At 37.3% G+C, this 27,803-nt stretch overlaps 2 protein-coding genes across 3 annotated transcripts; one reads left to right on the forward strand and one right to left on the reverse strand.

Moving 5' to 3' along the window:
- Positions 1-241: 241 nt before the first annotated feature.
- ATIM (timeless family protein) lies at positions 242-13,026 on the forward strand. Of its 2 annotated transcripts, none has more exons than XM_089158758.1 (20): positions 242-606; positions 691-843; positions 969-1,128; positions 1,942-2,260; positions 2,740-2,877; positions 2,958-3,147; positions 3,231-3,307; positions 3,787-3,999; positions 6,040-6,206; positions 6,701-6,779; positions 6,983-7,537; positions 7,617-7,996; positions 8,425-8,535; positions 8,647-8,751; positions 8,940-9,188; positions 9,419-9,487; positions 9,592-9,804; positions 10,201-10,308; positions 11,168-11,284; positions 12,299-13,026. In XM_089158758.1, exons 1-20 carry the CDS (start codon positions 348-350, stop codon positions 12,741-12,743), a joined length of 4,107 nt encoding a protein of 1,368 aa, XP_089014884.1. In that variant the 5' UTR covers positions 242-347; the 3' UTR covers positions 12,744-13,026. The 2 variants fall into 2 exon arrangements, with proteins under 2 accessions (XP_089014884.1, XP_089014883.1); XM_089158757.1 differs by having other exon boundaries at positions 243-606; positions 3,231-3,358.
- Positions 13,027-14,581: 1,555 nt separating this feature from the next.
- LOC149014198 (glycosyl transferase family 1 protein) lies at positions 14,582-26,272 on the reverse strand. The gene is made up of 14 exons (XM_089158512.1): positions 25,409-26,272; positions 25,119-25,205; positions 22,784-22,893; positions 21,947-21,997; positions 20,907-21,078; positions 20,095-20,409; positions 19,777-19,980; positions 18,884-19,369; positions 18,553-18,762; positions 17,875-18,063; positions 16,908-17,071; positions 15,866-16,018; positions 15,698-15,776; positions 14,582-15,355 (listed from the first exon to the last, which is right to left on the reverse strand). Exons 1-14 carry the CDS (start codon positions 25,847-25,849, stop codon positions 14,906-14,908), a joined length of 3,111 nt encoding a protein of 1,036 aa, XP_089014638.1. The 5' UTR covers positions 25,850-26,272; the 3' UTR covers positions 14,582-14,905.
- Between the last annotated feature and the right edge of the window lie 1,531 nt (positions 26,273-27,803).

A 27,803-nucleotide genomic window follows, 5' to 3' on the forward strand; every position in this document is an offset into this window, starting at 1 on the left:
AAACATATTTATAAAAATATATAGATAGAGGACACGGTCCTGCTCGTCCTCACTAAAAGTCACTAGGTTCGCGGTTCATTGGCAAGAGATGACTAGAAATGAAATAAATAATAAATGAATATAAATAAAATTAAATAAATGAATTGTCATTTGGGTCCACATTCCATAATGAACCGGATCTGTTTTGTATTGTCTAGGTTTGTATGTGGTCCGACCGGTAATCATCCCGTGCGCGACGGTCTATCTATTTTGTTTTGGGAAAGCACGATGGACTCACAAGCGCGGGAAAATTTTGGAAACGCGTCGAACTTTCGCGCCATGAAATTCTCAACTCAAATCTGTAACTCATGTCGTGGAAAAATTCTTCTACTGATCTATTTCGCGTTCGATCTTTTTGTCGCAGTTTGTATTTCTTAGCTTGTTCCCAAACCCTAATTCGATCCCTTGTATTATCTACTCTCGTTTTCTTCGTCTTCTCTAGTTCATATCCGAGCTTTTCAAACATGGATCTGGAGGGATTATCCATCGTTTGTGCCGGTATTGGAGGCATACAAGAGGATGAAAATGGGGAACCGATTGGTTACACACCGAGCGAATTCTGCTTGGGTATTCAGAGTTAAATTGTATTGTTAGTCACTATTGCTATTTCGTTTATTTAGGTATTTAGCATTTTTTCTGTGTTATTTACAGACAATTTGAAGGATTTACAGAGATTTCTCAGACGAGATGACCCCCAGACAAGAGATGTATTCAAGCAAATTTGTAAGTGGAATACGGTATCTAAGGATCTAATACCAATCATCGAGTATTGCCAGGCCAATCGCGATTTGGTGATAAATGCAGGTAATTTAGAAGATAAAAGACCTTTAAAATTCAGGTTGTTTTTCGTATTTTCCTCTATTAATTTCCTATGACGACCTGGCTTCTTGGGCTATTGTCCTCTTTTGTATGTTTTTATTCTTTTTCAGTGAAGGTCCTGGTATTTCTGACTATGCCTATTGAAAGCGCGTCCAATGACATCTCCCTGCAAATAGAGTATCTATGGAATTTGAAGGTTTCAATTACCCGTAGTGACACCATTGTTGTGATTGTTTCCCTCCTAGAAGAGCCGTTGGAGAACTTGGAACGGTGAGCCACAACTACATACACAAACTCTATCCACGACTCTGCATTACCATGCTTCTGAGTAAATTTTTTTTCTTCAAACTGTTCGCCTGTATCAGGATATTGGGTTCTATACTTTAGGGCTTGTATAACCGTTATCTTGCCACTTCATCCATGTTTTTCTGCTTCTTGATGTCTTGAATGTACTTGCAAACTTTTAGTTCACCCCATAAGCAACTTCCTGCAGTCATGTGCATGAGATGGCAGGACTTTTCTACCTTATCAATGTTGAAAACTTTGGATGTAAACCGCAAAAAAGTCTTTCCCATTATTTGCATGTGTCGACAAAGGGATGTTTGAATATAAACTAAATGCAGTATTTTTTTAACAATTCCTGGTTTAACAAACAAAAGAACTCCAACTCTCCACGTACTGCTGTGCTGACCACATAGACCAACGAATGGGAAATGAAACATAAATTGGGAAGAAAAACGATAAAATAAAACCATGTTTTTTTCTAGATTGTTATTATTATACTTGCATAAATCTTAGTAAGTGGATAAAAGTTTCAACATGCCATGCAAGTTATATTGGATCTGCCTCCTGCAGGGTTTTCTTGCACATACACACACAAACAAGACCTAGCGTGATTCAGATGAGATGAAGTCAGTGTCCACACAGATTTCTTTGACATTGCCATTTTCAACTTAAAATGACCCCTTCCCCTTTTGTGTCAGTCTTGCATCCTGATTGATGAAATGATTATCTTTGTTTTGTTTTCTAATATGCTTTGATTTGGTGCCACATTCATTGTATGTCTGATCCAATGTCAAGCAGTGAGGCATTCACAGAGGATAACTGGAAGTTGGTTCAGCTAGTACTTACTTTGTTTCGAAACGCTTTAGCAGTCCATGACCTCTCACTACAGCAGAAGGCATCAGGATCAGCAACCCAGTTCTTGTCCATGAGAGACAGATTTTTAGAGCTCTTGTTCCGTGAGAATGTAATGGAACTTATGTTAGTGTTGACCCAGCATGTTGGTGGTTCCTGCTGTTATCTACGTCAAGATAACTTGCTTTTATTGGAGACCTTGCATTACATATTTATGGGCCAGGACCCGGAGTTGACAGCCAAGGCATCTCAGAAGGACAAAAAGGTTGGTCTCCCATCATCCTCCAGTACACATAATTTTTTTTTTTTGGTAAGGGTAATAGGTTGCATCACAGAAAAGATTGAAACAAAGCGAAAGACCAGAAGATATGAGCTAATGCTATCTTTAAATTCTTAATTAGTGTCTTTTGGAAAACAATGAGTCAAAGCTTTTTAGCTAGTAAATACCGGATTCTGAGCTGAAATTTAGTAATCTTAATATCCACCAGTTCCATCTTCCTTGGTCTAGACTCTAATGGCCACCTTTCTGTTGTTGAGAATTCTTCATCTATTTTTGTTTTGATTATGTTCATTTTCAACTGGTCTACTGTACACAATTCAGCGGAACATTTTATCGGCTTGCTGTGGTATTAGTTATAAGTTATAACACTTATTGATGGCTTTAAACAGGCTAACTCAAGTTATTATTATTATTATTATTATTTTTAACTCCATGTTTTCTAAATTAGAAGTTCTTTTGAGTAGGTGGATGAAGATGTTAAAACATCTCTCAACTCTCTAGAATCCTTGATGATGGAGGAAGAGGAAAGGAAAAGGCTGGCTAGACAGCAAAAAATTGATCGTTACTCACAGTTCAGTGGAACATTTACTCGGCTTGCCATGGTATTTAGCCTATTACCATACTGATGGCTTTGAACTAAGTAAATCCAAAGCTTTCTTTAACTCCATGTTTTCTGTAACAGGATGGTTCTAAAACATTGATCAAAGGTAATCCTGGAGCTGCTCATGATAACCTGCCCAAACCTAATAAAGTGCATCGGGGACCTTCAAAAAGAATTGCATGGGATCGTAGACAGTTATCATCCTCAAAGGAGAATGTTTTGCACTTGATCAATGATTTTATAAACCAGCTTTTGTCAGGAGGTTACAATGGTAATGCTGGTTGCCTATGGTTTGCTTTGTTTTTTCACAATATGAATGATCAATGTTCTATTGTCTAACCCAACTAGTCTCAGTTCTAATGCAGTCAATTCGTGAGGATATTGAAAAAGAACATGCAATTCAGGATGGTGATATTGTTATATTCTTCCAGGTTGCTCAATTTGTTACAGCTTTTCAATACCATAAATTCTTAACATCAAAGGTGAGAAATGATTCATGATAAAAGTTTGGCCCCATCAATTTCATAGATACATACATTCATCAAAAGCATGGTTAAATTGTTACCTATGTTCTCTCCACGTGGAGGGCTTAAACTTGTTCTCTGATCCTCAAGGTTTTCTTGTTATTCTTTCTAGATTCTGTAAACTGCTCACAGCTTTCTTTCCTTTTGGATTATCAATTGAAAGACATACTTTATTTTCTATGTATGCAATGTGTTGTGGTGGAATTCATTATCTAATGAAATTTAGTTGATCTGTTCCCATGGTATTGTCCCTTAATGCTATTCATTCATCTGGAATTAGCTATTGGTCCTTCTTAGTGTCATTTCCCATTACATAATTGACTGTGTTCTTTTAAGCACATTCTGCACAACTTAATGGATATTGTGGTTTCTTTCTCATATAACAGCCAAGCATTGAAACTGATGCATCTGAAGCTTTCATCAATAAGTATGCTGATGGCACATTTTTCCAAGGGGAATTCTGCGGACCAATAGCAGCAACAATGAATGAAGCAATGTTCAATTTGCTCATATCTAAGTGGCGTTTTGCTTTTGATGGCTTGAAGGAAACTAATGACTACAAGTTCCTCAGTGTATCAGGATCACTTATGAAGAATATGGTGAATACTATGCTACCTCATATACTGTATTCTATTATGTTGGGTCTCAAATTAATAGTATCTACTGATTTTTTGTTTGTTTGTATGATCCTTTAATCGGATAATTCTTCCCTAGTATGACAGTTTAAGCCCTGTTCTAGTGTCCATGGGTTATATTTAGGTCCTCAGACAACCTAGCCATTAGCTCTTGCTGGATTTTTCAGTATAGATTGTGGCCTCTTAAAATATATTGAGGCTTATAGCATTATCTGATTTAACTGATTCATTTGATTTGCTTTCACCCGATTCTGTAATTTTAGGCACTTAAAAATAAACAAGGTCAAACAGAAGATGATGTTGCAATAATTAGGCTGAGGGTTTATCGAAGTGATTATATGATCAGAGAATTCCTTTCAAATAGAAAATTTCTAGATTTGTTTGAGTGTATGACTAATGATGACATTTGGAGTTGAGTTTGGGCAGTGAAGAATTATTATGTAAAAGAACTCAATATTGAGGATGTTGAGCTGCATGAGTGGTTAATCTAAATATGATAAAATAAGGAATGAACAAATTGAAGCTGATTTAGGAGTAGCTCTAATACATAACAAGTTGCATGAATGTTGTTTAAGGCAGCATCCACATCTGAAATGAGGGTTTTTGCATGCTTTAGTATGGAAGAGTGATTTGATTCAAATTGAAGGAGTTAAAGAGCTAGGCATAGGGCCTAAAATGGGTCTAGAAGTAGTGAGTAATGACATGGTTAGATTTGTATTAATAATAAGTATTGCTGCTAATAGAGCAGGATGGAAGAAAGAGATCTGTATAGCCAACCCTGGCTAGTTGGGATAAATCTAAATTGGGTATGTTTTCACCTCTTTTCATTACAAATTGGTGAGGAATTGAGTGCAAGAACTTGGTGGAAATCATTGTCTTTGCAACTTTTCAAAATCTAACAGTAATTCATTTAATATTCTTTTTTGATTTTATTTTAATTTTTATTTTTTTAGAGGGTAAATATGTCATCTGGATCAAGACTCTTAACAAACATCCGGAAAAAAAAATACAAAGCCAGTAATCTGCTCCCTGGAGACATTTGGTTGTACCAGTTCCAAGGCTAAGCTGTTTAAATGAAGTGTGATGATAGAAGTGCTGCTAGAATAAGTCATAATCTAGGTTGATCCTATCTTCTGGACACAGTCTCCTGGAGTATTAAAAATATCATCTAGTGTATTGCATAGTAGTTATTGATTGGTTATATCACTTTTCAATATGAACTGTCAAAGGTTTTCAGACAAAGATTAACAACTAAATGCCAGATAAGCAATTGCATTATGTGATTACATTCATGTGAAAATCATTGCTTATCTAAAAGCTGGATAAAATGTGTGGCAATTAAAAAGTATCTTTTGGTTTTTACTAAAACTGGCTTTGGTGAGCCAGTCTTTTAGATACTCAATTTTCGTTTCCAAAATTTTTCCTTAGATATTTTTCATAGTACGTAAATCAATTTAACCATATGCAGGAATCAAGAAGCATCTGTGTGTTTGTACAACTGACAAGGAAGTGATACATGTAGAAGCCTGTTATGATGCCCACTGTTGTCGTCATCGTGTTAGTGTTTCTAAAGCATGTCAGAAAGACTGATTTTGGTGACTCGTATAACCCTAAAAAGTTCTTTAAATTGTAGTCACTAAGCTGACACATCTTAGGAACATGTCTACTTTGGTTTGTAACTGTAAATTTAGTGCAACCCTCCCCAATAGCCGTGGGCAAACAGCCTTTTTAAAAGAATACTCATCCTCTTTGTATCTGCATTATGGATGCTCTTTGATTCCTAAGAATAACTTTCCAGAAATTGAGGTCAAAAGTCGATAGCATGTTTGTTCTTATTCTGTACATTTTCTACGATGTTGATCCATTGTGTTACATACTCCTAACTTATTGCTTTTATTGTTGGCTTTCTATTGGACATGTTTCACCAGAATTATTTTGAGCTCAATTTTTTTTATTTCTACTTTATCATCTTTGATCTTAAGCTGACCTGCTTTTTTCTTGCAGATCCTCATGTTGGATTTGACTCTCAAACTATTGCCAGAGGACTCTAGGGAACCTCAAACAGCTCGCATCCTTCTATATAAGTTATTTTATGATCAGACAGATCAAGGGATGACTCAGTTCCTAATGAACCTTATCAAATCTTTTGATCCTCATAAACAACCCAAAAGGTTTGAATAAAACATAGGAACATATGATTTGGTCTTCCCTTCAATTTTTCAATCCTGAACTTTTGCTGTTGCAAATGTTGTTACCTGATATATTAATTAGTAGTGAAGAATTTTGGGGAATTTGGTTGTTCTACCATAGTACAGAATATATAGTTGGAGGGTAGGGGATACTAGTAGTGCAGTCCATGGGTGCAAGATTTGTCATCATCTGGATCTGGTCTGTATTATTTGAGGCCAAAGCACTTATCTTTTCTGCTATTTTAATTTCTGCTATTTTATTCTTTTCAGGGCCTTTTTTCTCTACAGTCCCTTAGCTCAAGCCTTTTCTTTTCTTTTCTTTTCTTTTTTGGTGAAATAGCTCAAGCTATTCCCACCTTTCCCTTGTCCGTGCAGCTTGACTTGGCTTCCATTCCTTTGCTATGTCTATTGATATCCATTATTTTTTTAAAACACAGATTCTAGCGGATTACATGCTTTTTTTTTTTTTTTTCCAGTGATCTTGCAGATTTGGTGGAAACGATACATTCAATTGTACGACTGATGGAGAATCTTCATGCGCGTGGCACAATAAGGGTAATCTGGTTCACAATATTTAGTTAATCAGTGATCTATTTTTTTCATGCATGGATGCTTTTATGGTCCAACATTTTCTTTTAGATGTCCTGGTTATTATATGATTTCATGTCCAATATTTATAATTTCATTCTGGTTTGGGTGCTGGTTTAGAGTCTTGGCAGTACTAAGATGCATATATTGCTCTTGTATTTCATCCAAAGGTTGCTAAAAGGTCAAGGAAGGGGAGGAAGAAGAAAAAACTTGGGGACAGCATTGCAACTGAGATTGGGAGGTCGGAAACTGATGATACTAATAATAGTGTTAGTGGGACTGACAATGTTAACAATGTTATTCATCAACCATCTTCAGATTTGAGTACGACATTGGATGAGCATCAAACAAACTTAAATTCTGATGGGAGAGACGAAGGTATAGGTGTCACTGATCATGTTAAGCAGTCTGAAACACGTCAGCTGATTGAAAGTAATCTTGGGGATGGTTTGGCCGGCGAGGACAAGCAAGAAGACAGGCATGATCTAGATGATTTGGCATATGGAACAGGTGATTCTTCTGATGATGATCAGATGGCAGCAACAAATGAAGTTGATTTTAAAGTATCTAATCTGGTTGCCACCTTTGCGAGCAACACAACCATTCATAACCTGTGTTGGTTGCTAAAATTTTACAAAAGCAATTCTTCTAGGACGAATCACTGTGTAGTAAGCATGCTGAGAAGGATTTGTGATGATCTGGAGCTCTCTCCAATGTTATATCAGGTCAAAATGCAAAGCAAACTCAAAATTCTTAAAATGTCATTTGAAACATTAATAATCGTGTTTTTTTTTGAATATGCAGTTATCACTCCTCACTACATTTTATGATATCATGGCTGAGCAAAAGTCATCTAACTGCAAGGAATATCAAAGTATTGTGTCTTTTCTCACCAATTTGGTGAGGAAAATGTTGAGGAAAATGAAGAGTCAACCCATTCTTTTTGTAGAAATACTTTTCTGGAAGACACGCAAAGAATGCCACTACATAAATTCTGAATCTTTACTGCATGAGCTTGGGAACTTGAGGAAGGAAACCAGCAATTGGGGAAAATCTACAGCTGATGAAAGACGAGAAATTGGTTCATCACAAGGCAATGGTGGTATTGGCTACAGAAATATTGCTGACTCACTTGGTGAAGATGAAGCTGATTTTGTGGTGCATCTTGAGCCTAGTTTTCACAAGTAAGACATGTTCACTGAACTTGAATAAAGTCATGAATAACTAGTTACTAGGTAGGTTACAGCAAAAATTCCCTGGTCAAATTAGTTTGTCTTCTAATGGTTGCATTAAAGCTCTGTTTGGAAGTGAAAATTTTCCCCAGGCTAAAATTCCCTGGTCCAGTTAGAGGGAAAAAAAGCATTTTTGGTAGTTGGTTGCATGGCAAATGAAAAATATATCATTGGGAAGTGAAATCCATTTTACAAGAAATGCAACTATTTTTTCTTCACCTCCCTTTTGTTTTTTCCATTTCCCTTGCAACCAAACTGGATATAAATCAGCCAAAATGGGTTTACCTGGGCTCCATCTAACCCTACCAGGCCTAATCCATTACTCTAGCTGGTGGTTAAAGATTGCTTGAAGTTTTCATGATGTTATTATGCGTGCACAGGGACGAAGCTTCAGATGAAGAGAAGTTCCAAAATCTTTCAGACAGAAATGAGGACAGTGTTGAAGAACAACAGAGAAGCACAGCACCCCTTTCAAACTATCAGATGGGCAGGTACCAGCTTTTTGACTTTACACGTCTTCAATAATACATTTTTCAGAGATTCCTTTGGAATTAAATCTGTGGATTTGAAAAATACTGATAGGTTTCGCTTGGCTTTTGCAGTGAGGGCCACTCCTTGGAAAATGAGTCTCCAAGAGTTTCTAAACGAAAGAGAAGACTTCTTTTCGATGAAGAGTTGGATCTTGATATTAAGAAGTTATATGAAAGGTTGTCATTATTTTAAACCACTGCTTAGTGTGTTATTCGTTGCAATCTTCATCCCTTTGTTTAGTTGGTAAATTGAGTGTAGGGAATGTTAATTAGCATTTATGAAGTCATACCACATTGATTCCAGAGATTTTAACCTGTTTGTGGATATTTATTATTTGATCTTTAATGAGAATATGCCTTTCTAGGTATAAGGATGATCCACAGTGTGTTCAACTTATTGTGGAAGAGCTTGTCCCACATAAAAAAGTTTCTCGAGCTCAAGTGTCAAATAAACTTAAACAATTGGGTCTTAAAGTCACGTCAAAGAGGAGAAAGCTTCATGCCTTGAAGGATTATCCTATTGGGGATGGTCAAATAATGTCCGAAGGAAGAGTAATGAATGATGAGACAGGTGTTCGTAAAAAAATGGAGGAAATTTCTCTTCCAAGGTCCTCGTAAGTATAAGCCAACATGTATTCTTTACATTTATTTATGTTATATAAAGGTAAAGGAGTTGGATGGTCTCAAAGTTCTCTTCTAGTGTGAAGGCTAGAGGCTGGAGCACGAGTAATAGGAAACATGAAAAAATTTCTACTGATAATTATTTGTTTTTTCGTTAGGGTGTTGTGTGAGCTTAATTCACTTCTTTGTAGTCAATCACTTAGGTTCTGTTCTCTTCTTGCAGTAATTCTAGGAAAAGATCGTGTGCTTTTAGCAATGAGCAGGAGGAGGAGGTGAAAGCCTTGTATGAGAAGTGAGTACATCATCTTGCTTGATAGTTTTTAGGATTGAAGAATATAAAATAATTGATGCTAGAAAACCTACTTTGAACTGGTTTGCATTTGTTTCTATCTGCAGGTTTAAAGGCAATAAGAAATGCAGCCGCATGATTGCAGATGCATTAGATGCTGGTAATAAATTTTCGGCTTCCCAAATATCTCGTTTACTTAAGCAACTTGGCCTAGTGGTTCCACAGCAGAAAAGGCTAGGCAAGAAGCATCCTGAAGGCTCAGTAAATGATAAAAAAGAAAATGAATCCGATGAAGAAACCTTATTGGACTTTAAGAGAAGGTATGCTATTTGTTTTATATTGTTAAATTCAGAGATGATGGAGCCTAAATGTGATATAGCTTGTGTGAACATACAATGGCAAGAAAAAAATGAGGATACAGAATATAGATTAGGCCTCTCAGACTGATCTTTCTTTCCTTTGTAAATTGTTCCCCAAGGTTCTGTTCCAACTAACTACAATGATTATTATGAAAATATTAAATTCAAATATAACAATGCCTATTTATTCTTTCACAAATTTTCTTCGCTCTCGGTTCAGTGTGTTTTGACACTAAAATATTAAGCTTGGCCACTGAATTTTAGGGTCTAAGTTTGGACGTAATTGTTATATTTCTGCAGCTTAAGTTATTCATTTTGGAACTAGTTACTCAGTTATATGATTTTTTGAATTGTTAGGAGTAAAAAGCCCTCTGAGGTTTCTACCTTGGGTGCACCTGAAAAGAAGATCAAAACCTCAGTCTCACCACATGAATCGGATGATGAGTGCCTAAGCACTATTATCAAGTAAGTCTCTGTGTGTGTGTGCGTGCGTGTTTGGGTTCATGGTGGGTGTGTGGGTATGTATATTTGTATTGCATAACCTCAAACTCTTTTATGGAAAAGTTTAAGCCAACACTGTTCTTCGCCACATCACCAAATAAAATTATCTTAATAATTGTTTTTTTTTGTTTTGTTTTTGGGGGGTTTGTTTGGTATGGTTCTTATTATATAGATTTTGGTGGTTGTTGCTGGGGACATGATTAATGTCTGGTATGTGGCAGAGTATGAAGCTGCCATGTGTCTAAAATCTGTAAAAATCAAAAGTGTTATTTTTTGTATGCATGAAACAGATAAATGAAGCACAGTAGATGCATGGCATGACCATATATTTCGTTGGATCTAGAGATTCGTTCGTTATATAACAATAAATGGAGTAGACTACATGGATCCTTTCAAAACAAAGTGGGGGAACTGTGATCCACATAAAGAGAGACAAAAGTACGAGGAATGAAGAATAAATTTGAAGACGAGAAAGAAGAAAAAGAAATGAGGGATGAAAAATGACAAATGAAAGTAGTAGGGAAGAAAATAGCGCAGGTAATCAGGAAATTTTGGCTACATGGTCTTGGCAACATGGAACCTTGCGTCCCAATTTCTTGATTTGTTACATTACTGTACTTAGTTATAACAGTTGTGTTTTTGTTTATATATTACCCCTATTTTAGCTGTCGTAGAGGGCTTTGTTTGATTTTACTTTTCTTACTCCTTGATGCTCTTCTTCTTTCAACACTTCTTGGGGGCTAACTATCAAATAAAAAATATAAAAAAATCCTCCACCATTTCTTGCTTCTTTTACCCCATCAATTTGGTTTTTTTGATACAGGAGAAGAAACAGACTTACACAAAAGATTCAAGATCAGAGTTCAACAATCAGGTCAGATCAGAGTAGAGTTATTGAAAGTGGCCTTGCAAGTGGGACCTCTTTAGAAGTTGATGGAAGGTATGCTCATTTGTTTTACCTTTCCAAGAAAGCACCTAACTTATTCTGTGGAATGCTACAGCCCATACAAGCTCACATTCATTATTAATATCATCTTATAGTATTACAGCTCTTCTTCCCTATGCCACTCTGAAGATGGACTCTTGGTTCAATTTATATGTGCTTTTACAAGAATGCGGATCATTTAGACTATGGTCCATGCTGTCGTTTAAAATATCTTGGAAAACAAACAAGAGAGTAGTTGAAATAATTGGGAAAGAATAGACTCATTGTTGTTACCTGGGATTAGACCCCCCCCCCCGCCTCCCTTCCTCGGGCTGTTTAAATATACTTTGTTTACCCAAAAAACTAATTGGGAAAGAATGAATCCTTTGTTCAGGAAAGACTGTTATTGGAAAAGTATGCTTGTGTTGGTATCGATAGAAAACTTGGTTCCAATTTGAAATATATTTGTCAGTGCAAAACCCAGCAGACTAAAAGTAAGCCAATTGGCTATGTTTGAAGTCAAAGTTCACAGCAGGGCAGAGTAGTCGCCCCTGATTATGTGGGAATAATGTGTTGAAAACATTATGAACCATAGAAGACACAACTAGGGTTTCTGGTAAATTAATGATTGCCTGTTTCTTGATGGCATTTTTTTCAGTGGCTGGTGCCCAAGGCATCAGGTAGAGTTTTACTAATTGCAATTGGTTAAAGGCATTGTTTATTATTTTGCTCTTTTCATAACTAATCCAACTAGTCGTGATAACAACTTGATTGGGGATCCTGTTTTCAATTCTCAAACAACTGGTATATGTGAACTTTTCCTGTCGTTTATTATTAATGCCATTTTTTCTTGCTGGTTACAACATTTTAGTCTTCACTAACCAATGATGGTCATTTGAAGCATTCTTGTTTATTATCTTATCCATTTTTTTATACCATTGGTTGAAGTAAATAGTCCATGCATGATTCTTAAACTATAATTCATCCCTCTTTATGTCATGAATTGTCTCTGTTGGAATGTTGCTACAGAGATGCACCGGACCAATCCAATGAGAGTGCGCATTTGCAAGCTAATACGAATGTAGCAGTTGATCATACAAGCCTGGTTGCCAATAGGGAAGATGAACTGACCTCTACCATCGATGGAAAGCTGGAAAATGCTGGAGTCTTGGACAATGTGGATAACAACCTAGAGCATTTGCATGATGAATTGGTAGTGCAAGATAATATGAATGTAGCAGTTGATCATACAAGCCTGGTTGCCAATGGGGAAGATGAACTGACCTCTGCCATCGATGGAAAGCTGGAATATGATGGAGTCTTGGACAATGTGGATAACAACCCTGAGCATTTGCATGATGAATTGGTAGATGAACTTGCAGACTCGGGAGATGAGGAAATTGCCATTGTACCAATAAGTGTTGTATCAAGAAGGAAACTGAAGATGGTACTTGATCTCGAGGATGATGAGTAAGGTTCAATCATGTTTCTAAGATCTAATAGCTTTTTTCCCCACCACCTTCATGGGTAGGCCCCAATGAGAGTTGGAACTGATGACCTGTGGCATGGTCATTGCCTACTGAGGCACTACCTCTTTAGGTCATCTTCAGTCTCCTAACTACCTATTGTCTATATCACATATGATTATGTATGACTATTTTTCCTTCAGCCCTTAACATGATGGATTCCAGATTGAGTGTCAATTTGGTACCACACAACTGAAACACATTTGAAAACCGAATCGGATTTAAATAAATAAATAAAGTTATCTTTGCTTTTGAAATTGAAAATTCATTCTTTAAATCAATTTGGGCTGAATGGGTGAAACATGTTTAAACAGAACCTGAACTAAACCTAAAACTCTAGAAGTCCAAAGGATGACTTTTAATACGTGACTTTTCATTTCATCTCTGCTGCCTCCCTCGACAATCGAGTTTCTTTACTTCAAATTTTGTGCCTTTTGTTTCTTCAGGGCACCAAAGAAGCAATACAAATAAACTGAACGAGATTAGCTGGGGAAAAGGACTTATGAACTGTCCTTGTGCAGATAAAAATTCAAAAAATAATTGATAATCAAATGGGATTCATACTGGATAATAGGACATGTTCTTCTCTGTTGATCAAATGGGTCATCAGATATCATTTTCCAGAACCTTGTGGTTGATAGGTTCTTTTCTTGCCCTCAGGAAACCCTTAAAATAAACCGGATACCGTAAATTCCAGGAACTGAAAGAATCAAACTTTAGTTTTGGTTTAGGATTTGCATACATGAACCTTGGATCGATTTGAGAAAACTGGGAGCCTTAATTCCATGCATTATTGGAAAGTAGGTTATGAACTACGATTTCTCAGGATGAGTCCCTCTTATCTCTTCCTTTCTGCATCTGTGAAAAGATACAGGTGCAAGAGAGAGTTTTCATGTAACACATGCATAGGTACTGATTCCTTATTTATTCATTGAAAAGTATTTTATTGTATTTAGAATGGAAGAGTACCTAAAGACCCTAGCAAACACAACAAACGATTTTTTATCCGAAAAAACAAATCACAACCAAAATTCAAGGATGAACAAGGAGTGAACTTTTTTTGACTAGACAACAATGACGTCAACGTAGAGTAACAGACTTAGATTCTTGCTGGTACCTTATGTAATATCCCAAATCCCAATCCTTTATATTAAAAGCGCCTATACTAAAGAATGATGACGAAAAAAAAATCGTGTTTCAAATTTAATTTTTTACAAATTTCCTTGTGGCGATCGTGGGTTATTCTTTATTAAAACCCTAACCTTCTAAATACTTTCCATTGATCAACCCATCTGGGTTTTGTTAACCAACCTTTTCCAAAAACCCTAACCTTTCCAAATTCGACTCAACCCATCCCATCCCATCAAAGCTTGTTAAAACCTTATCCCATATATCATCTCATCTTGGTTTAGGTAAAACCCAGAACTTCCCAGCATTTTTTGGTTCTTTTATTTGCGGGTTCACAAGAGGATGCAGGATGTAAACCTAATTTTAGGAATTATCACTAGGCTGCATGCATTTTTTGTTGCTTTTTCTTTTGGTTTACTTAGCCAGGTACTTGAGTTTGAGGCTTCGAATTAGTAAACCAAGTGGAAAAGTGTTGATTGCTCCATCTACCATAGCCGATAAGGGTTAATTTTGCTTCTCATTTTAGGAGTTTTTGCTTCTCATTTTAGGAGAACGCGTATTTCAACAAATCAAAGCAAGAATTAGGCAATCCCTAGCACTCCTAATAATCACAAAATTGCAATGTACATGTGGTTGATTCGTAGCTTGAGTCTGTTTTTGCTCTTTGTTCCTCATGGGTTACTCTTTTGTTTCGTTAAGGATATGCTCAGTTACATGAAAATAATACCTTTTTATGGGGGTTGGGAGGTCGTATGAAAAACTGGGAAATATATTCATTACTGAGAGAACATTAAAACAAGATACACTTGTCAGATTTGATAAAAGAATGGGTAAAAATTTGTAAAAAATGAAACCCAATTTACATCTTTGAAGCACTCCAGAGGCTTCAGTGAACAGAAGGATAAAATTGTTACAAAGCAAGCCCCAAACTAATCACAGACCGACTCACCAGTTATGGGTATCAACCCACGATAAGCATATTCTACCCTACAGCCATTGTCACCATTGTTGAATTCGAGTTCCCAGTCTCCTCAGCCGGGGGCTTAACGTATTTCCCGATTACTTTTTGGTGGGTTCGCCCCCTAATTCTTGATATCTTTTCCTTACTCTGTTGCTTCCTCTTCTCCTTCTGTTTTTGTCGTTGATTCCGCTCCTTTTCATACATACCTTGCCAAAGAACTTCACCGGTTAATGGCCACAACCACCGCCGAGTGGGATGGTCAACATCCCATTCTTCAGCCAAGTCCTCGTCCAATCCTTTTAGTGTAGTGTATGAAAACCATTTGATCCACATCTGACCTCTCCGGCTTCCCAACCTGTGCTGCTCCTGCATTGCACCAGTCTCCGGGTTCACATACACCATATGCCTTGCACTGTGATATGCCCATACATTCACTAGCAACTCAAGTAGACGAGAATAGCAATGCCGGTCCTGTAACATCATAACACTCTGCTGTCAGAAACACAATATGAGAGAAGAAAAAAATGAGCCATATCCAAAGGCTGATCACATTCTCTGTGTGCCACATGTAGTGACAACTTTAATGCTCAAACAATTGGGCAGAACAGTCACTAGGTATCCTAGATCTAGGTGGGACCAGAAGTAACAGTTTCCGACCCATGAAGAGTGGAGGAATACAGTGCCCACTGCAATTTTTTTTTTTTTTTTTTTTTTTTTTTTGGGGGGGGGGGGGGTTGGTTTTGGATAGGTGGGGATGGGAGTTGGAACAGTAATAAAGCCCCAGACTCATTTAAATGATGGAGAGCAACGTACCTTTGACAAATTGAGGTAACAGTAACCACTACGATGATGCTCGTCATACATTTGGCCATCCAATGAGTCAAAAAACATTCTGTAAAGGAACAAGTCAATGACTGCCCTAGCAAGAAGGCTACAAAAACAAACCTTGAGACCCATGATATTCCAAAATTTTCCCCATACCTTGAGAACATAACAAACTCAAGGAAGGACCGAGTTGGCAAAACCCAGCTATGCATGACAGACCAGGTGCCACCATCCTCTGGCATTGGTGGCAAGGAATTCCAATCTTTCTTCAGATGATACATTCTTCTAAGGGCTTCAGTAACCGCATACCTTGGCATGAAAATGTAAGGATTATTTAAGATGAAGCATGAGACGAAAGATAAAACTTACAGGGGCAGGAAGAAAAAGAGAGATAAAGTACAAATCTACGGCATCTACACTGATAGTCATTGCATCATTCTAATTGGATATGCAGTAAAGCAGTAATCTAAGGGTTTTTTTTTATTATTATTTTTTTCTCCGGTGGGAAATGTATGTTGGGCACTTCAGATGGAAAGCAAAACTCCACCAACATATATATAATTCCACATATATTTTGAGTTGCAAGAACAAGGGGAGAAAAAACTGTATACATAATGAACTTCATGTTTGATTTATGCATCCAAACTACACATGTAGCCCATTGAAGTCATATTCCCGATCTATCCAATGACCAGAAAGACCAACCTAACAATCCACATGGCAAATCTGGAACCTTCAAAAGAAAAGTTTCCACCATGCTTCTGGCTAAAGATGCTAACATCCATAAAAGTATCTAAATTTAACATACTAAAAAATACAATGAAGAAAATTAAGTAAAAGAAGGGGCTTCAGAGGAAAATAATGAAATATAATTAATTTGTAAGAGAAAAAAAATAGATGTTGGGCCTGGTGCAAGAGTTAAGGTTGCTCCATTGTGTTCATATCTGAAAATAACCTCCTTGCAAAAGCAATGGTAAGACAGCATACATTATGAATTTATGCCTCCCTGGACCCTGCAGTGGCAGGAGCGTCATGTGCAGGTTATGATGAATAAGAGGGGGTACAAGATCAATGGAAAAGATGCAATTTTGCCTAACTTTTGTTTTATTCCAGAAAGAGTACGATTGTCTTCTGAAAGAACATTTATCAAATTGAAGCATAGCAATAAAGACCCAAAATATGATTCTTAGTTTCTTACCTACAATTTCCAGCATTTATTGCATCACAGAAGGACCAGAAGTCAAGTTGCAAGCTGTTTCTAGAATCCTTCTCCATGCTGACCCAAAAGTAAAGGGAATCCCCATGTCTCTGGCCTTCAATGGCTTCCAGCAATTCCTTCTCAGCAATATTAGACAAAGAAACCTGTTCGAGGAAGATTTTGACATCAGTCATTTAAAAAAAAAATCCCAAATACACGGCTAAACTGCAGGATATAAATGCCTGACTTTAGAAAGAATATTGCATTGGAATAACTACAGAGGTTCAATCATTAAAGCCAACCACACCCCTCACCCTACAAACTGCCCCTCTCCCCCTGGTGGCACAAAAAAAAGGAGAAAGCTCCACAAGTAAATAACAGACTAACCTACAGCAGAAGCAAGTAGAAGGGAAAACACTCAAAGATAAACTAAGGGACAATATAAGCTCAACAAGACAATGAGTTTATTTTCTCATAAAGTGTGTCAAAGAGCATGGGATTGGCCAAAACATACCAATTTAGTGAGAAACTAAGAAACTAGAAGAAGAAAGTAAAATTACATGTCATTGCAATCAATGAAATCAATAATACCATATTCAGACTTAACCCCAAATCAATCCACACCAATTACACATCACAGAATTCACATCCTCTGAGGCAGTGCAAGCCAAGTAACTCTTTAAGCATGCACTATTGCCAGATCTTAATAGGTATGGAGAAAAATAATTCAACCTATTAATCAGGGCCACCATCTATTGCAACTAGACCAACTAAACTTTTTATGTTTGTGAAACTATAACAGCCGGTAACAGACCCTATTAAACATGATTTCAATTGAGCCAAACAAAATTTATCACAAGGGGTAAAATTATTTTAACAACAGTTGACAATAAATTCCAGACAAGCAATAAATAAATAATTATAAGGGAACACAAGGGAGGAAAACATATCAGAAGAGCCAACATACCTTCCTCGCAGTTGCTCTCCAAGACTGAAAACCTATCCAGGCATTCTTGTGCACGCGATCGACCCTGTTAGCTATAGCAAAGAAGGCTCCAAATTCACCCAGGATGTCTCGGTGATAAGCGTCATTAAGAAGTGGAACACGAGATGGTGCATCCACATCATCTGCCCCTGGTCTCCGGCCTTTTGTAGACTACATTCAACAAACCCTAATGTCAAATAGGATTGGATGAAGAATCTCTTGGCCATTCACTTAAAAAGAATTAAACATAAAACTAAAAGAAAATCCAAGGATTCCTTCTTTTCCATAATCCAATAAGATCTGTTGAGAATTAAACCTACATATGGTTACAGACTAACCAACTCCATGTCATCTTTCTAATCATACGTCAGAGATAACTGAGAGCCAAGGTAACTTCACAAAAATCAGTAGAGGCAAGAACTCAAGTGTTTTTGGTTAAATGGTTTAAAGTCAGCTTAATACTTTATTCATATAGTCATAGTATAGAAACCCTCTGTTCCCCCCCCCCCCAAAAAAAAAAATTTTAGGATCCCCAAATACATATCCATCAAGGAACAAAAAGAGGACTCCAGTAATTCAGTGGTCTTAATTCATGTCTTCACCCTTTGAAATGAGTAAAAGATAGCAACACTAAAAGATTAAAATATGCAACAGACTTACCAAACCAATTCCACGATATAGTGAACTATGGTGCAGAAAAGGCCACGCCCCTTCCCCAAAGTAAGGTTCATAGATGCACAATGGCTGCCCTGTCCTTTCAAGCTCCCTGTCGTCTCTTTCATGTAAAACATTCCTTAACCTTTCAACCCTTTTGGCACTTCGATAGACTTCTTCCCATGTTCCACGGGGTTGATCAGTTCTACCCTTCAACTGCATCAAGCACCAAGCAGGTATAATTTTCCACGAGGATAAAATGTGAGACATAAAGGTAGGTTACACAAGAAAATTAAGCCCAAGTTAAGCACAGATATCACCACTATCAATTTCATACCTCCTCTTCTTCTCGTCTTTTCCTAGCATTCTCCATCTCAATGTATCTTTCTTCCTCCCAAATGTTATAGGAGAAAGAATCATTTGTCGAACTTCTCACACCAGAACTCTCCATTTGAGTATGGTTCCAGATCTCCTCAATCTTTTCAAGAAAGCTATAACTCCTAGATGTTGTGTTTAAATATCTTGAATCTATAATGTCTTCAAAGAGATGCCATTGCCATTCTTCTTTCAAACTTGGAGAAACCTTAGCAACATCCTTAGGATGAGCAACCTCAGATGGGAACTTGAGAACCTTTTCTAGGAGTGAAGCATACCCTTCAATAGTTTCAGAAACGATTAAATTTCTTGCAGGACCCTTGGCAATTGATCCAATATTCTGTGCCAGTGGGGATAATTTTCCATTTGAAACTGCTTGGAATAAAATTTGCGTCAGAACTCTGATGTTCTCCTTTGGAAAAAGAAACCCATTCACCCTGTCATCAACCTAATTGTTGTTGGAACTGTAGTCAGCAGTTTGCCTGGGAAATACTTGTTTCAAAAAATAAATAGAAAATAAAAATCAATAGATTCTGTTTAACAAACAAGACCACCTTTAGATTATAGATGGACATGCAGCAAACACAGGAGTTAACTGTTTTGGCACTCAACTACTTCTATTACAAGAGGAAAACTTAAAGTCACTAAATTTGATGGTTGATCCAGTTAAAGTCTGTTTGAATATTCTAAGTTTTAATTAACCATGTGGCTTGATTAAACAGTTCATTATTTTCTAGATCTCCAAAAGTCAGATCAAATGAATGGTCAACCTTATCCCCACAGGCACATCCCTTGTAAATGACTACCCAAAATTTCTGCTTGATGTGTGAAGTCAAAGTGCATAGAAAGCATTACATATTTACGAATCATGGAAAGATCTGGGGCAATAATTGGTTTCCCAAAGCACATTGATTGGACCAAGATATCTGGAAAAGCTTGCTCTTCAAGGAAGGATCCATATATCACAAGATCAGCTGTGCTGAGAAAGCTGTTCACATCTTCATCAATGCCAATGTCCCTGACACTCTGATTTGGATATCCCAAGTTAAAAGCAATTGCCTACGAAGAATGCAAAATGGATTCAATGAAATATAGAGGAAAAGGAACCAAACTAAGATAACGAAACTAGCCAAAAAGGAGAACAATTGAATGAGATTTCTCAAGAGACTACACCTCCATAGACACTTTGTGGTCTGTGTTCCCACTAATGATACAGACTTTAACACGAGAAGCAGAACCACTGTCAGATGGGAACTCTCTAAGAAGCGGTAATAAGGCCCGCAAAACAAGGCTGTACTCCAACCACAAGCCACTATATGAAAATTGACTTCCAACAATGGCAACAATGAAATCATCCGGTTTGAAACCCAGTTTGACTCGTAAATCATCCTTACTGTACAAGGCAAGAAAATTATCTGCTTCCCACGCTTCAGCTGGAGAGCCCGGAATAACGAAGTAGTTTCCAGCATCAAATGTTGAATACATCATCTGAGGAATCAGAAAGAACTCTTCCTTTTAGAGATAAGAACCAAACCAAAACCAATCTGACTCTAGTGAGGACTAATGACGCCTAACTGTAAACATAGTCAATAGACATCCCGTACAGATGCATTGTGGGTGCAGAACAATCCCAGCAACGAGATCAAGTAGATTAAATATTGAGGGCTGCAACTCATTGTAACTCCCGCTTTTTGCAGGGTCCGAGGAGGCATGGACTGTAAATTGTCCTACAGATCTTGTAAGTCTGATATTATCTGACTGCCATTGTACTCTCTGGAAATGTGGCAAGAACAATTTCTTCTCAACATTGAGCCACAGAGGTCAGAGAACAACGGTCATCCCATTAAGTTAGAAGACCCAAATCATGACCATCAAATGTTTGGTCATTTTATTTCTCTACAATGCACCACAGCACCATATGTACGGATATACATTTGCCAAAAACAGAATTACGGTTTAATAAAGGCTTGTCACTCAAACATTACCGGCATTAAGTAGTTTGGGAAGACAACAACAGTAGCTCTGTTGAAAGCTTGCTTCCAATCATTGAGAAGCTGAACTTGCCCATTCGACATGTATTGCTTTAACCGGGTAGCTAGTGATCTTTCTTGGATCATCCATATAACCGGCAAAGATTTGAAAGGCTCGTCTACAAGACTGTAAAAAGTATAAATGAGTTCATTTATTATTTATCGATGATTTCACCAACAAACAGAACTTCACATATGAAATTATATCCGCAGATAATGTAAAGCAAATTGATTGACCACCAAGCAAATAATTTACAAATGTAACTTATCCAGTTATCATGATTTTTTTGAAGTTCCTCCACCATAACAATTTTATTTAGATCTTATATCTACAGAAAGGATTCGGAAATTTAAACAGATGGTAAAAGTAGGTCATCCTTTACATCACCATCAGGTTTCCTCACTCACCTCGACCATATAGCCCACCAATATTGAACTTTAAACCGTATCTTGCAGGTCAACTAGCTGTCCAGCTGTTTTCTATATTATTGGCATTTTAACTTTTCTCTTAAGTTTATTCCACTTAATGGAAACAAGCATGCAGGATGATACTTACTACATGAGTAAAGTCTGACATTAATTGCCATTTGGCTGAACACTGGGAAGGGTTCCTTGACTGCTAGTACAGGAAACCCACTCCCAATTGATAATGACTAAATCAGACAACTCAGTTAAGTCAACTCAGTAGAAGTGGAAACAGCCCCAAGATACAATACCAATTCCCAGGAAAATTTAGCTAACCAGGTCTGGTACCAGATGTTAACACAAACTCAGTCATTGTTGGTCTGGAGATTCGGGACAGCCAAATCAACTTGGCAATGGCAGAGTGTGAAGTGATCTCGAATCTAGAGTTTCAAGTACTTGATGACCCCAATGAAGATTATGATGAAATGAAATAAAGGCAACACACTTCTTTTTTGGGGCATTAGGCAAGACATAGGCAATAATCGGCAGATGTAAATAAAAAAAAGGAGGCAGTAAAAAACTATAATCACCATGATATAACACCCCTGGCTTCCAGTGAATTCACGAGTATGCCATCGTAGCTGCAGAAACATTTTCTTGAATTAGATACAGAACAGAAAAGTAACCAACACATTTAGTAGCGAGAAGACTGAGTTGATTTAAAACACAGATTAGAAAAGTGTTTCAATATGAGAGTCAGACTTTCCCAGCCTTCTTTTCCAAGAGGGAACTAATATGAATAGCATAGGGGTGATTACACTGTAATGAACTCAACCTCTTCATTATAAGCATTGAATGTTATTAACTGACAAAACCACTTGTAACATGAAAAACATGCCTGCTTTTTTCCTGTTGGATCTTGGAGCCAGAAGCTTTACGAGCTTTTACTCCAACATATAGAAGATACATGGAACAGATCCAACTCAAACATGCCTAACTTACTACCTTTTGGTATATAATATATGTGGTAAAAACAGCATGTCCTATTTACTCCTCAAATAATAAATAGGAAACAATCATGCAAGTTTTCCCCCCTTCTCCCAATGGGGTCTAAATAATTTTGCACAGTAACATGAGGCACTCTCCAGATGCTTGGATTTTAAGTCTTGGCAGACTTCCAGTACAGTAAACACTCTGATCACAAAATATCGACCAGTTCCAGCGTATCCCACATAAGATAGTGAAAGCTTGGGGTTCTGTAACACTGTGAACCCAAAGCTACCGCAACATTTCCTTGTTAATTGCATATTGCCTCACAAGCAAGAAGATGAATTATTGTTGTTTGGTTTCAGATCTCAGTTCTCTTATGAGATTTTTGCAGAATGAAAACTAGTCATTTAAGATTATTGAAAAAGAACACTGCATACTTTAACCAGTCCACATTGATCTCTGCTTTATTACTTGTTTGAAGAATGTTAACAGGCACTTCTATGCTTCTCCAGACAGTATGCACAGGACCATCTACCTGTGAGTAAACCTGCACATAACAAAGCAAAAGTTGAAGAGTATCAAGATGAGTTTCATACAGCAGTTACTGATATATCTCCCACTAATTGTTACATACAAAGGACAGATTCAAAACAAAGCCCTGCCTCCGGGAGAAAAGCACATGTTTGTGATATTTCTCCAATAATTGTTACATATGAAGGACAAAACCGAAATCAAATGCACATGCCTAGAGAGAAAAACATGTATGTATTAAAAAAAGAAGAAGAAGATGCCCTTCTAGCCATCTTTGAGAAGGTCAACCTAGACATGATTTAAAAAATAAAAAAATAAAACAAAGATATGGTGAATAGACATACAAAGTGTGTCATCTTATTGCTTTCTTCATTAAGCTATATCAGAATATCAGCAATACTTAAGATAGTGGGGAGTTCTATAGACTTCCTCTCGGAAAGTCCTACATGATTTAGCAAGGAATATATGAAAGCACACAGATTTGTGTTTAAAATAGTCAAGCACTAAACAGAAAGGAGATTCCTACAACACCTTACTTGGGGAAGATCATCACTGTTATAACATCAGGGGAACACAAACTTTGAGAGTGTTGCCAATCATCAGGTATAGGTCTTGAACAGCATAATGACATACAGAACACTATGTTCAAATACATAGTCAGAGGATACTTTCTACGTTGATCTAGTCAAAACATAGTCAAAGGATACTTTCTATGTTGATCTAGTCAATCTGCCTACATGGTACTGAATATCAGGCTAAGTAGATCATTATGTTAGTTCTCAAAGTATTGCAAATTGCAAAAACAATAAATATCCAAAGTTGGATATGTATTTCTGGTTCACGACAATGCACAGCTATAAGGAAAAGACGCTTACTTGATTACTGGCATGCTAGTTGGGGAAGCTGCAGTTGAAGATTGAGATTGAAATTAACTCAGATCACCAGGAACAGTAACTAACTAGCATGGCAAGCCAACCGGTGTTCAGCTCAACCATAGGTTGTTAACTGGTTAGTCCCAATATGTGCTAGTGGTGGAAGAGTTAGGGCCCAAATTTCATGTCCAAATGGGTCAAATGGCACTTTAACTGCTTGTCAAGGTAATGAGGCAATACAAGAGTGTATAAATGGAGTTTTTGTATGAAATTTTGATGAGTATCTAACGCCAGACCATGTCCTTCCTATAGGTTGGATTGCCAGATCATCCTTACACTAATCCATTATTAGGTGGTTCGTTCATGGGTGCTCTGATCACAAGAACTTTTATCTTCTTATATGATAAAATTATTTACAAGTGTTATCTGCTGAGTCAAGTCAAACACAAAACCAGCAGCGAAAATGGTAAGACACTTTATCATTTTCATTTCTGAAAAGGTGTCAACTGAAATCAATGTTTTCAGTGGAGTCCACGGCCATAAATCTAATTGTTGTTATCATCAGTGCATAAGGCTCCCACCACTGTTTTCTTTTTCTTTTTTGTGTTTTGGAGGAGGGGGTCATAATATACACAGCCTCTGCTGTTTCCTGCTGCTGCAACTCAAACTCGATATCGTGATCACCTAGACAAGGATATAAATGGATTTGAAAATCCATATTCAAAAACTAGGTTGAGCCAACTGAACATTATTTATTCACTAGAAAAAGAAAATCATGTCGCAAAAAACAGTCCAAACACCCCCCCCCCAAAAAAAAAAAAGAAAAACCAACGTGGCCCCAATTTTCGTGTTTGCTGTTGTTCTGGCATTAGGTGAACCTATCATTCCATGCCATGAAGGAAACAAAAAGAGGACCATGACTGATTTTATATAAGTAGAATGGAAATTTTGACCCATGGAAAACTAATCAGGAGCATGAGCAATTAATTGTAACTCCCCAAAATTGATTCTAAAAATTTTAGTCCCTAAACCGAGAGGTTCTCAATATAATGTACTATAAGCGATCACCTTTGCCCATCCTCCTGAAAATGTGTAGGTTTCAGAATCATTCAGATGGGGGACTTGTATAATTCAAACAGAAAAAGGCAAAGACTATCAATTGTAAAGAACTTTAAGATAAATACGTTTGGAGAAGTAGCAGCAGCAGGTACGAAGAGTTACTCGAGGCTAAAATAATTAGGTCATTGGTTTCAACAAAATTTAATGAAAAGAAATTCCATTTTGGAAGTTCAAGTTCTAAATAGAAGCATTACTAGGCTGCAACCGCTCAAATTATACACAGATTCAAAGTGTTCCACTTTCCTATTACCTCAATTGCATATCCAATCTCAAGCAAAGACGCAGCAAGACTGACCATCAGCAGTTGTCTAGGCTCCAACGATAGATCTGTGAGGACCTGCGGAAGTCAAATTCAAGGGGAAGCTCAGAAAATGTCAGGCAAACTGACTAGGAAAAACATCTCAACAAGAAAGGGAACCAAGCAATCCAAATTACTAAAGAGGAGCTGCTGATCTTGAAAAATCCAGACAATCGAAAGAAATGTACAAGGATAAAGAACAGAGGCTCCTCATAAGGGGGAAATTTCAAGAAACCACTGACCAAAGCAAGCTGCGGCTTTCTGACTCCAGAACGCACTAAAGGCCTGCCAAAAGCTGAAGAAAAATTCGACTCTCTATCATCTCTTTCGAACTTCTCCAGAAGCTTTGACGGCTCAAAACGAATACCCTCCCCGAAATAGAATTTGCCCATCTCCTTTAAGACTATCGAGTCATTGTAGTCTGCTCTCTTTTCTTGAAAAGACACATCGCCTCTCTCCGTCAAAGAGCCAGGTAAAAACGCCTGGAATAGAACAACAACGAAGAAGAAGACGACAACAATGAAAATCCATTGGTGGTAGTCAACCTTCTCGAATATTAGAAACCTAGCAAATCTTGATCTGGGCCTCTGAAGAAATGAATGTCGATCGCTTCTGCTTGAAGGTAAGGAACGAAGTAAAGGAGTGGTCCTCTTCTGTGGAAACCCAACTTCCAGAGAACCCATCTACAATTCCATGAACCCACTGAAGAAAAGAAAAGGAAGATGCCGGAAAATTTCACGAATCCAGATCAAGAGAAGAAAACCTTTCTCAATTTGCTTCAGTTCTTATCTATGAATAAGAGTCTCTATATAGAGTTACTAAGGACCAGACCCGTTCCCAATGTAGATGAAAAGTGTGATTTCCGCCATTAAAGAGTTTCAGGATGCTGAGCTGAGTAAAGTCCTCAGCTACTACTAAAGAAGAGTGCGAATACGACCGCAGAACATCAAAGACTCGTGCGCACCGTTAACGCGGATGGATTGTCATCGGCCGTCAACGGTTACTTGAACCAGTGTTCTTTAATCCCACCAGGATTTAATCCGAAAGAGTAAATCGCGATTCAGGTGGGTCCGAATATCTCTTGGAGGACACGATTGCATTACTTCCCAGCTAAATATTTGGGAGAAACGAAGAATCTGTATCTATCGTGCATCAGTTTTCCGAAAGAGTTTTACACTTTTACGCAGCCTATTTGATTAATGAATTTACTAAAAGATCCCTCCTCGAACCATTTATACTGGACAATTGGAAGGGTTGAAGGGCCAACCCACCCATGCTTACGGAATTACAAAACTAACCCCCGAGTTGTAATTGGTGGATGTGATAAGTGATAACAGGACCAGGAGTAGGATTTTTGCTTTCTGTGTGATGCTACAATTTTCAGATGGACCACTCGCACGTGCTGCTTGACCACCCTAGAATATAATACTACAAAAACGTGTTCGACCGTGTTGATCAAAGGAATCACCTTAGAGAATCTACCTTGAGTTGGTAATGGTGTGAGCCTTTATAGCTGAGGGAATGCGATGATTCATTCCCACTGGAATACCTTCATTAGATTCTTTGCTAGAATAGAATTGTATTCAAATTGTGGTAATTGAGTCTGGCCAGAACTCAATTAACAGTTTGGTTATTTTACCTTAATTGAAATGCCTAGTCGATCAAAAGAACCAGACTTTTTTTAAAATGAATCACCTAGAGAACTTATCTTGAGGTGATAATGATGTGAGCCTTTATAGCTGAGGGAATGCAGTGATTCATTCCCACTGGAATACCTTCATTAGATCCTTGCTAGGATAGATTGTATTCAAATTGTGGTAATTGAGTCTGGCCAGAACTCTATTAACAGTTTGGTTATTTTACCTTAACTGAAATGTTTATTCCTTATTTTAAGGAAAGTAGTCATCTCTTAGGTTTGCTACTCCAATTGCGGTTCGACCATGTTTGGTTTGGTTTTATCTTGATTTTAGTTGGGCCAAACATATCCGCTTGACTTTATCTATATCACTCTGTATGGAACTGACGAGTCACTCCATCCAATCTTTAGTATGGATTTTATTTTATTTTTTTCTGATAAGAACTTTTGTAGGAATGGATGGGCTTTATTTTTCTAATAAATATATAAAACTTCCCATGATCATATGCTTTTAAAAGATTAATAATGTTTGGCTATTTCAAAATTAAAATCAGAAAGAGAACAAAGGGAAAGCTCAGTTGCAAGGAAGGATGTGTTGCAAGTGTGAGAGAGAGGGGCAAGAAGAGCAAGAGGGAAGAATGGAGAGGGTTACCAAGAAGCCAAAAAGGGTGACTAGTTAAAACCAATTATCTTTCTAGACAATCCTCTTTCTATGGGGCTCTAGTTGACAACTGACTTTTGCACGTCACCCTTAAAGAATCACAATGACCCATGTCAAGGAGATGGGGATCTTTACCAAAAAAAAAAAAAAAAAGTGATACGGGATCATGATTTAAGGATAATATGGTAATTTCATTAAATTAGGGTACATTGGTCATTTCACATATGAATTAAAATGGTTTATTAAAGTGTAAAACATACAATAACGTCCCAAGTTAACACATCCTTTTGTTATGGATAGATTTTCAAGTTAACACATTCCATGCTAGAGTGGGTCTTTG

The sequence above is a fragment of the Hakea prostrata genome, chromosome 6, assembly GCF_041222555.1.
Source record: "Hakea prostrata isolate BN-2017 chromosome 6, UWA_Hpros_2, whole genome shotgun sequence".
NCBI classification, from domain to species: Eukaryota; Viridiplantae; Streptophyta; class Magnoliopsida; order Proteales; family Proteaceae; genus Hakea; species Hakea prostrata.

What these genes read in the sequence shown, in the direction of transcription:
- ATIM (XM_089158757.1), top strand. Translation starts at nt 348, where the DNA reads ATGTCGTGGAAAAATTCTTCTACTGATCTATTTCGCGTTCGATCTTTT. An exon ending in ATGCGCGTGGCACAATAAGG is followed by an intron (nt 6,780 to 6,982) that starts GTAATCTGGTTC and finishes TTTCATCCAAAG; the next exon opens with GTTGCTAAAAGGTCAAGGAA. An exon ending in TCAAACTATCAGATGGGCAG is followed by an intron (nt 8,536 to 8,646) that starts GTACCAGCTTTT and finishes TGGCTTTTGCAG; the next exon opens with TGAGGGCCACTCCTTGGAAA.
- LOC149014198 (XM_089158512.1), bottom strand. Translation starts at nt 25,849, where the DNA reads ATGGGTTCTCTGGAAGTTGGGTTTCCACAGAAGAGGACCACTCCTTTA. An exon ending in AGATTGGATATGCAATTGAG is followed by an intron (nt 22,894 to 25,118) that starts GTAATAGGAAAG and finishes TGTTATGTGCAG; the next exon opens with GTTTACTCACAGGTAGATGG. An exon ending in ATAAATGCTGGAAATTGTAG is followed by an intron (nt 16,019 to 16,907) that starts GTAAGAAACTAA and finishes TTTCATGCCAAG; the next exon opens with GTATGCGGTTACTGAAGCCC.